The 10,484-nt window shown below is 40.7% G+C and overlaps 1 protein-coding gene across 1 annotated transcript; it reads left to right on the top strand.

The window, feature by feature from the left end:
- The first annotated feature begins 405 nt into the window (after positions 1–405).
- On the top strand, positions 406–5,576 carry LOC131242324 (ABC transporter G family member 1-like). Its single transcript, XM_058240900.1, has 8 exons — positions 406–1,144; positions 2,171–2,250; positions 2,362–2,826; positions 3,280–3,366; positions 3,494–3,616; positions 3,976–4,170; positions 4,270–4,356; positions 4,800–5,576. The coding sequence occupies exons 1-8, from the start codon at positions 502–504 to the stop codon at positions 5,469–5,471; spliced, it is 2,352 nt and encodes a 783-aa protein (XP_058096883.1). The 5' UTR covers positions 406–501; the 3' UTR covers positions 5,472–5,576.
- The last annotated feature ends 4,908 nt before the right edge of the window (positions 5,577–10,484 follow it).

The raw sequence follows: 10,484 nt of genomic DNA, 5'->3' as shown, positions 1-10,484 counted from the left end.
TTAGGTTAACAAAAGTTTTGGATCAATATGAAAATTTTTTTTTCTCTTCATTCATGTTTTTGTGACCTTATGAATAGATTGGATGGAAAGTAAACGTTATAGTGGGCCCTACGACTTGTTTAACGGTGAAAATCATATCTCTGCTGTTGTTTGTGGTGTGGTCCACATGATTTCTGTATATAATTCATTTTTTGGATAATGCTCTAAAATTATCTATAAAAATAGATGAACGGTGTAGATATGATAAACACATCACTTTGGGGCCCATGTAACTTTGATCTCCTTTCAACCGTTCGTAGAACTCGGAGCTCGAGGAGCGTCAGTCCTCGTCTTCGCACGACACGTACCTACAGCAGCTATATAGCTGCTGTGTGGTACACCAGCCACCGCTTCCGTTTAAATACCGCTCCACATTCTAGTTGACCCTTCACGCCCCCTCCCTCTCTCTCTCTCTCTCTCTCTCTCTCTCTCTCTCTTCGGTCTTCTTGCTAATTTTTCTTCATGGCTTCTTCGGTTAATCCCAACGTCCCTAGGTGGACAGCTAATTCAAGCCCAAAGGGACCGCCGGGACATGGACCCGTGGCACCAGTGCCCGAAGACGACATAGAAATGGACAGCTTCACATCGCAAGACAACATCGCCCTTCCGGCCAGTGCTACTATTAACATCCCGAGGTGGACGCCTACTCCGAGCCCGACGAAAGATGAGCGAGGCATGAATAGCTTCGACTCACAAGAAGACATGTCCTACAGTGCTGAAGGTTTCTTTCCCTTCAGTACTGCTGCTTCCTCGACTCTACCACATCCACATCCTCCTCAAGTTAGAGACAATCTCTCTAGGCCTATCTATAATGCAGCGTCATTGAGAGTAGACATGGAAATTAAGGGCACCGGAGAGGCGGAAACGATGACGGTGCCGACCCAAGAAGAGGTGAAACCTGTTAATTGGGACACAATTCAACTTGTGTCGGAGGACAATGGCATTTTCTTGACATGGGAGGATCTTTGGGTGACAGCGTCGAATGGGAAAGCTGGTTCCATAGGGATACTTCAAGGGCTCACGGGCTATGCTCAGCCTGGAGAGGTTCTAGCAATCATGGGCCCATCCGGCTGCGGCAAGTCGACCCTTCTCGATGCCTTAGCAGGTAAATATAATTCGATTTCTTTTAAAGTTGTTCTTCCTGGTCCATTTTCTCTAACTTCAATTAACCAATCTTGACTTCGTCTGTCCTCCCATGAAACATTGATTTTTGTTATTTAAAAAAATAAAAATAAAAATAAAAATAAAATCTCTTAGGTCTGGTTACAATATATCAAGATGCATTGCTATTTTATTAACATTGTCACCGTAGCTGTTGGATCTGGGAGCACGTTACAACTATAAAAAAACAGTTTGTATGATGGGCCCTTCGATGGGGCTATACATGAAAAGAAAAAGAATTCATGGACAAGAATATTCCAACCTTTTCATAATTTAACTATTTTCCTTTGGAACATGGACCACGTTCTTTAACCACACCCATTGCCCAAAATGGCTCGGAAGAGGCTATGATGATGGTGGTGGTGATAGCGATGCTTCCAAGACGATTCCAGTCAATTACTCTGGATATTTTCAAAACAAGGCCAGTTCCCGTGAATCCTTAACACAGTAAGTTTATTCTGGAGTATAAGGGCTGTCCATGTTGTGGCCCATCATATCAATATCGATGATTTAGATAACTGGACCATGGACCCTGCTTGAACGAACAGAAAACCCAAGTGGGGGGTAAAATATTCGTTGCAATTAATCATACAGAAAAACTAAATTTTGAAAGAGTTTTTGAGCAATTGAAACCATGCATTTAGGTTCTTGTCATTGGTGTAATAAAACATCTGATCCGAGCAAAAGGTCGGCCGCACAGCCATAAACATCAATAATGAAGAAAATCTAATCAATTGAATGATTAGGTCGACTACAACCATACACAGTCACACCATTGTCATTCATTGATTTCAATCGGTGCAGTCCACCTGATGTGCGGACCACCCTGGTCTTCGTCCCACGTGATCCTTATTATGCGGCTGCATCATGGACGGCTCAGATGTTCCACACAGGCGACAAGTTGGCGGGAAAGAAAGCGATATGCAAAGTTGACTGGATGTGTAAATCTCTAATTAACATTCATTTGCAGGGAGATTAGGCTCAAACACAAGGCAATCAGGAGAGATCCTAATCAACGGTCGAAAACAAACACTAGCATTTGGCACTTCGGTAAGACAACCGTTAGCTTAATCAAGATCGAGTATTGGTGGCCCACCAATGTGGACACATAACCTCCACTCACCATCTATTGTAATCCTGGGCGTTCATTTGTTAATACAGGCTTATGTGACCCAAGATGACACTCTAATGACGACATTAACGGTTAGAGAAGCTGTGTACTACTCGGCACAGCTCCAGCTTCCTGACTCCATGCCTAGATGGGAGAAGAGAGAGCGAGCAGAGACGACAATCAGGGAGATGGGCCTGCAAGATGCCATGAATACTAGAATTGGAGGGTGGGCTACCAAAGGACTCAGCGGCGGGCAGAAGAGGAGGGTGAGCATTTGCATTGAGATGCTAACTCGCCCGAAGCTTCTCTACTTAGACGAACCGACGAGTGGGCTAGACAGTGCAGCATCATACCATGTCATGAATCGAATCGTGGGCCTCGCTCGACGCGGTGGGAGAACCATCATTGCATCCATCCATCAGCCTAGCGGCGAGGTCTTTGAGCTCTTCAACAATCTGTGTCTTCTGTCTGCTGGTAGAACAGTTTATTTCGGGCCTGCTTCAGAAGCTAATGAGGTAATGAAATTATTATCTATTACCATGTTCTGCAGTGTTCTGTCTTGAATACGCTACTTAAATCTGAATGTGGACCATCCAATCTTTGATGTACCTGTACGACAGGCGGCAGTTGCAACCCATCACTGGGTGGGGCCACGGTGCAAAGTCACATTGAACATAACGATCCTAACTGTCAAAACAGTTGCCTATGAACAGATTGCTAAGGGACGTTCTGCTTTAACCATCCATTTGCAAGGCCAACGAATGGATGGTTAGGATCGTCCACCATGGTCCATCCTCATGGGACACTTAACTGATTAACTTCATCTGTCAGGAAATTCAAGACATTATTTTCTTTAATTACCATGATATGTAATCTAGATTTCTCAGCATAAGTATGTTTCTCTGTTCGCTAAGAATACTTTCAAAAAGTACTTAGCAGAAGCGATTGATTATTCGGAACTCTGGCAGTTTTTCGCATTGAATGGCTTTCCATGCCCATCTTTGATGAACCCTTCTGATCACTTCCTCAGAACAATCAACAAAGACTTTGATAAGGTGAGAACAAAACCGATATTCTCTCTCTTTCTCTCTTCAGGTTCTTGTGATTATAATTCCTTGTCTCAAATGGAATTTCTTACTTTAGAGATTTTAAAACCTCAAATCTCTTGATTTGGTGAATTAGGACATTGAACAAGGCCCTGGTAAAAAATCAACTGCCGAAGCCATCGACATCCTCGTGAAGTCGTACAAATCATCCCCCACTTCTAAACAAGTATCTCAACGGGTTGCTCAGATATGTAAAATTGTAAGCTGATAATTGAACCCCTCTGTTTATCTCGGGTGTGTTTGGCAGCACAATCACATTGAATTGCAGTAATTTAAATCTAATGAAGTGGAAACAATCCAATTGTCATTTCCTTCTTTGGAATCCATATTGAGGTTCCTGGTCCCAAAATGCAATTATGTTACTTTCAAGTGGGCTTGAAAAAATGCAACTTGAATCTGTTTTCTACTTTTTCATTTCAAATACTTGGTAACAACAGTATTATTATTATTATTTGGATTGCATTGGATGTTCGCAATCTAATTCAAATAATAATAATAAGTGAGTCCTTGATTTACATGAATAAGATACTTAAAGGGGCCTCACCTTTGTCTTTGCAGGAAGGAGGAGCTTTGGAGAAGAAGGGAAGCCAGGCTAGTTTCCTTTCTCAGTCCCTTGTCCTTGCAAGAAGATCCTTTGTTAACATGTACAGAGATCTGGGCTACTACTGGCTCCGTTTTGCAATATACATTGCGCTGTGTCTTTGTGTGGGCACCATCTATTACAACATTGGCAAAAGCTTCGGCTCTATTCAGGTGAGCTAATGAAAGATTTCATCCTTCTCTTTTTTAATCTTATGGTCCAAACAGAATAAGGATCATCTTCTAATGTTGGATGGCTTTCAAGTTTTTCAGGCTAGAGGCTCGATGCTTATGTTTGTAGCGTCATTCCTGACCTTCATGGCGATTGGTGGATTTCCTTCTTTTGTGGAGGACATGAAGGTTAGTTGATGTTGTTAAACTCCATTAATATATCTCTGGAGAAATTCTTGGGTGTTTCATTAAGAGTCAGATAACTCCCAATTAACCATGCTTCCGTACAAATTCCTCGATTGAGGTTGTGTTTGGTTGCACCAAATTTCATGAAATTTCATGATATGTGCACCAAATTAGACTGCTTAATAATGAGATACTATGAAGTTTCATTATACGAGGTGCAACCAAATGCATCCTAAAGAACGTTTGAAATAATGCTAAACATTACTAATTATATATTGTCTTCATGTCAGTATGCTTTTATCCATTTTTCTATTTGAATCGTAAGTCCTAAATATTTTTATTATGATGAATCTCTATAATGATTATAAAGAATATGTTGGTCACCATGTCATCACAAATCCTCTTCTTTTTTTTTCTTTTTTTCATGATGTGGGCTACATTTGCAGATATTTGGACGAGAGAGATTAAATGGGCACTATGGCGTGGGTGCATATGTAGTCGGCAACACAATTTCTTCCATCCCTTACTTGTTTCTCATATCTATTGTACCGGGCGCCATAGCCTACTTCCTGGTGGGCCTCCAGAGAGGAGCTGATCACTTCATCTACTTCACCCTTGTGTTGTTCGCATGCACGACACTGGTCGAGAGCCTGATGATGATTGTCGCGAGCATCGTCCCAGATTTCCTCATGGGCATAATAACAGGGGCTGGGATCCAAGGTGTCATGATGCTAAACGGCGGCTTCTTCCGGCTACCAGATGACCTCCCCAAACCCTTCTGGAAATACCCAATGTACTACATTGCATTTCACAAGTATGCCTTCCAAGGGTTCTACAAGAATGAGTTCATTGGCTTAACATTCCCCAACAACCAAGCAGGTGGGCTACCCACAATCAGTGGGGATGAGATCTTGAGAAGCACATGGCAAGTTGAGATGGGCTACTCCAAATGGGTTGATCTTGGTATTTTGATTGGTATGGTGATTTTATACAGAGTCATGTTCTTGGGTATTATAAAGATGGCTGAAAAGGTTAAGCCCATGATAAGGGCTCTGCTTGCTGGATCTCCCAAGCAAACCATTCAAGTCATGGAGCAGCCTTATACACCTACACACTGAAGAATGTGGATTCTCATTTCCTTTTGTTCATGTGTTGGTTATGACGTGATTTTCCACTTCAATCCTCCTTGAAAGGGAACTTACATCTAACTAATGTTTGTTGTACTTTCTTTGAAGCTTGTTTGTTGGTCTGAAATGGGCTTAGCAGTTTATAAATAAATAAGATTTTATAAACTCGGGTTTGATCATGTTAGTTAATCTTGTGGGTCCCACGTGTGTACCCTTTTACTTAGGTTTCTGGGTTTTGTTTGTGTCGTTTTTTTATCAGTACTAGTTGGAATAGAACGTGGACACGTAAGGTGATTCCATGTTTATCAAAGCGGATTTTATGAATGGGAAATGATCACCATATGTTCGAGCTTAGTGGGGCCCACCATATGTGAGAAACGGATTGTGAGAATCATCCAACGCGTCCATTAGATGTGCACGATCCTGCATGATTCATATCTCAGCTGGGCGAGTCACAACAGAGTAGAAGAATGGGGGATCCATCTTTTCGTGTGTGTGTGTGTGTGGGTCATCCAATCCATTCATCAGTGAGCCCCACCTGGATCAAGGGCACTCAAAAAATAAACAAGCTATTCCAAAACCTAGGTGGCCCACAACAAGTGAATACATAGGTTTTAGGCATGGTTGCAAATTGCTGCCTGTGGTGCATCCCATTTGAGTTTTGGATGGGGATGATTCTTGCTATGAAAGGTGAGCATAGGAGGTGGGCCAGATGCAAGATTTGTGTTACATACGCTCGAACCATCCTCCTGCAAGCAAATTGTTATATGCAAAATTGGTGGCCGTCCACGCTTTCCAATCAATCGTCCTCCAATTGGATGACTAGGATTGCCCAATCGGAACATTTTCTTGGTTGATATGCCATCCACGGGCCAAACAATCTAAACCATTGAACTCGATCTAAATCTGTGATGGGTCCTATGAGATCAACGGTTTGGACTACCAAACGAGGGGCTACACTTGTACGAATTGGGTGAAACAGGACATCATATCACGATCACCATCAATAGATTATTACTATTGTTTGGAGGTGTTAAATTTCAGGGTTGATTTATACCAAGAATTCAGCACCGTCACTCCAAAGGACTGGAATCCTCCACGACACCTCTTTCATGCAGAGGCTACCACCCGCAAGCTCTTTGGTGCTACAGCGTTGTTTATGCCGTGTTTGGTTCACCAAATACGGTGGTAATGTGTAGTATTTTAGTCATTATTGGGTTTTAATTACCATGATTGGATAGCGCCTGTCGTCACCGTACTCAGACCCTTTAGTTGACAAGTTATCACTTACGTACTCTCACAAACGTCTATATCCTTCCGACTACGTAAAAGTCAGGTAATTCGATTCCTGTTTTACTTCAATGGACTGTTTGATTTTTTATTTTCCCCGGTACACAGGGGGGAATAAGTAATTATTACTTACCCCACCAGTTTCAACTTAACCTGGAATTATATTTCGAAAAGCTGTCCATACACTACTTGCTATTACTGATTTATATACGTGGGCCTCACCATGATATATGTGAGTTATCCACACCATCCATCCTTTTAAAAAATATATTTTAAGGCATGAACCCAAAAATCAAGAAAATCAAAAGTTCAAGTGGACCACACCTTAAGGAACAGTGATCATTAAAACTTTAATGGTTGAAAGTTATTTACTCCCTAGGGCCCACATTGATGTTTTTTTGTCATCCAACCTGCTCATATGGTCACACAGTCATGATAAAAGGGAAACAAAAATATCAATTTGAACCAAAACTTTTGGGGTCTTCAAGAAGCTTTCAATGATTGGAGTTCAATTCCCATTATTTCCTATGTTGTGGTCCACTTGATCTTGGGATTTACTTCATCTTTCTACTCATGTCCTAAAATGAGTTGGCTAAAGGGATGGACGGTGTGGATAAGACACACACATCATGGTAGGCCCCATGATTTAACGTTTTTCTCCTCGGGTGACGTGAGGAGTGTTATAAATGAAAGGTGGCGGTCAACATCACTTTGAAAATCCAACCAGAAATACACGGGTAACTAATTATTACTCATTTACTTTGAATTACCTCTGTAATTGGAAAATCAAACAGGGCCTAAGAGGTCATTTGCACCGTGAATTGGAGGGGATTGGAGGGGAGTTTCAAATCCCTTTGATTGTTTGGCAGCATAAAGTTAGAGTGGATTGGAGGGGAGTTTAAAATCCCCTTAGTTGTTTGGCAGCATAAAGTAACCGGAGGTTTCAAATCCCTTCTTTAAGAGAGTTTGCAATGCACGGTGAGATCTTGAATTACACCTAAAATCATTTCAATAGTTGCAGGTGTAACATGTGTGTCACTGTACACTATCATTCTATTCGGCACATGGCCCACTAATGATGATGAACACCATCCAAACATTGTCCATGTAAATCAGCACCATCCAAATATTGTCCAGCACTATCCAAACATTATCCATATTAATCAACGATTAAAAATCTTGTGCTTGCGGTCTATCCGAGACTTGGAATTTCATCATTTTTAGGCAAATCATATATTTCAGTGGGCTTATCACAACCATAGTATCAAAAATTATATATCTCACTAATTAGGAATATTAAAGTTGATTTAGTAATTAAATTCAAACCCCTGTAAATATACCATGCATAGGTATTTTTGAATTAAAGTTGATTCCCACTCCAGGTGCCAAACACACCAGGAGGATTGCCAATCCAAAAGGTTTCCAATCCCGGGGGATCCAAATCCAGGGGGTTCCCACGCTCCCAAACAGGCCCTAAGTTTACTCCTTGTCCACAATATGAGATTCTGATTAAGGGACCTAGTTACAGAGGGGTAAGATGTTAGGCGCCATCTCTGCCCATATGGGTGAACATTCTCTACTTTGTGTAGTAAGTTGATCTTATGGAATAAAATTATAAGATGTATAGTATTAAAATGAAACTAGGAAGTTTCAGATTTATGATGTAACATGGTTCAGAATTCCAACATAAATCATAGAATATACGTGATAATATTAGAATATTATGTAAGAGGACTAAGTTACCATGAGTTTCTGATGCGATAAGATTCGAAGTTCCGATAACTCACAGAGCATACGTTCAATAGTAACCTAGAGAAATAGAGGGGGTTGAGAAGGGAAGTAATTATGCGATTGACAAAGTATGAATGCTAGTGATAATGACACGATCTTTGACTTGCATTTGAAATTGCTTAAAGGTTTGTGTGCATCATGGTTTAGAAAGGTTGGCTTAAGTGACACTATGAAGCTAAGAGAGGACTGGTAGGGAGTTAAAGAATATATGGGAGCTTGGGAACTCAACCACTTCCTCTCTCTCTCTCTCTCTCTCTCTCTCTCTCTCTCTCTCTCTATCTTGGTGAGAATTGCTTGGTTGTTGGGTGTGAAATGAAGAGATGAGGAAGGTATTTATAGCTATTGGGTAAGTTTTTAGGTAATTGTAGGGATTATGAAGGATAAAAGATAATGTGACAGCTTAAGATTAATGAAGGGGAGATGACACATGGCACTTTCTTATGAGTTAAAGGGCATGGTACAATGGTAAATAGTAAGAACTCTAGGGTTAAGCATGTCCCATTATAGTTGACTTTTAAGGAAGCAACAATTAAAGCTTGGGGCACATATTCTAAGAGGAGGCGATAATTCAATTATCATCATTTATAGTTCATCTCTAAAATTTAGCAATTTGGTTCGTTCGTGCCTGTAGAGTGGCTTAAGGCTTGGGTTTAAAGCTTTGGCTTGGAAACAACTTGAGTATGGCTCGACTTGGGTAGTGGCTTAAGTATGGCTTGGCTTAAGTAATGGTTTGGCTTAGGCTTGAAAATGTCAAAAATTCTGGGTAGGGTATAGGCTTTAGGTTTAATTCGTAAGGATCATCAATTTTTCATCAAGTTGTTAGCCTGAATGGGGTGTCTACAGCCTCAGGCTCCTCATCACATGCTCCTTATATAGCCCGAGAGGAGGGCAAACCCTTGTACGGGTTTCCTAACTGGACCAGGATCCTTGGCAATTATAGTATACAATTGTTTTATTATTATTATTATTATTATTAATCATTCCAATCTAGCCAAAGAGATGTTTAAAGGTCAGAACTATTTTTAGATACCCGCATGCAAAGATTCATGGTTGTTATGTTTCTCTTGGTGTCTTTGATATCCGTCCGTTTTAAGAAAAATATGCTTTTTGAACCTTCATAATCATCACAAGAGCACCGATCATCTATGGGAGAATCTCTAATTTTAAAAGGATTATGTTTGACAACCTTGCCATGCATATCCAGTTTACAATAGGATCCCTATCTTGGCATGTCTTCATATACTTGTCAAGCACGCTGCCTCAATTACACGGGACACTTGTGTTAGGATTACCTGTCATTCGTCATAACATCTTATCCATAGACATGCGATGCAAACCTGTGTAATTATGCTCTTGATAACGTACCACAAAAGGACGCAAGTAAAATTTTGTCCATCATTTAGTAAGTAACCCCAACACATGGAGGCATCTTATTGGTTTGCACGACGCTCTTGGATAAACCTTAATGCATGGTTGGGCTTTAATCACCAAATAAACCCTTTCTTCATGAGACGTTGAATCCCTCCCTGCATGCACGCCTTCTCCTCAAGTAGATGACGTCTCTCTCCTGATCCCCATGGCAGTCGTTACTAGATCATTTTCTTCCGGGTAGTTTTTCTGCATGCATGGCCTCTTGTTTTACATGAGCATACTAAATATATACTGGTAGATTTCCATTTCATTCAAGAAAAGCATTTGGCTAGTGAAATCATATTTTAAACATATTACCTCTCATCGTCAAGTTTCTAATATCTTTATAAAGGCAATGACTTGGACTCGTCATGATTATTTAATTAGTAAACTGTTGTTGTTCACCCCACCCTAGTTTGAAGAAAAGTATAGATCTAAACAACAGCGTGGGTCTCACAAAGATTTTTAAGGGGATCATTAATTATATCCCTTGTAGATTGTATTAAATCATGA

Source organism: Magnolia sinica, chromosome 4 (genome assembly GCF_029962835.1).
Source record: "Magnolia sinica isolate HGM2019 chromosome 4, MsV1, whole genome shotgun sequence".
Taxonomy (NCBI): domain Eukaryota; kingdom Viridiplantae; phylum Streptophyta; class Magnoliopsida; order Magnoliales; family Magnoliaceae; genus Magnolia; species Magnolia sinica.
This window is presented reverse-complemented; position numbering and strand designations above follow the sequence as displayed.

What these genes read in the sequence shown, in the direction of transcription:
- LOC131242324 (XM_058240900.1), top strand. Translation starts at nt 502, where the DNA reads ATGGCTTCTTCGGTTAATCCCAACGTCCCTAGGTGGACAGCTAATTCA. An exon ending in CACTAGCATTTGGCACTTCG is followed by an intron (nt 2,251 to 2,361) that starts GTAAGACAACCG and finishes TTGTTAATACAG; the next exon opens with GCTTATGTGACCCAAGATGA. An exon ending in TCAACAAAGACTTTGATAAG is followed by an intron (nt 3,367 to 3,493) that starts GTGAGAACAAAA and finishes TTGGTGAATTAG; the next exon opens with GACATTGAACAAGGCCCTGG.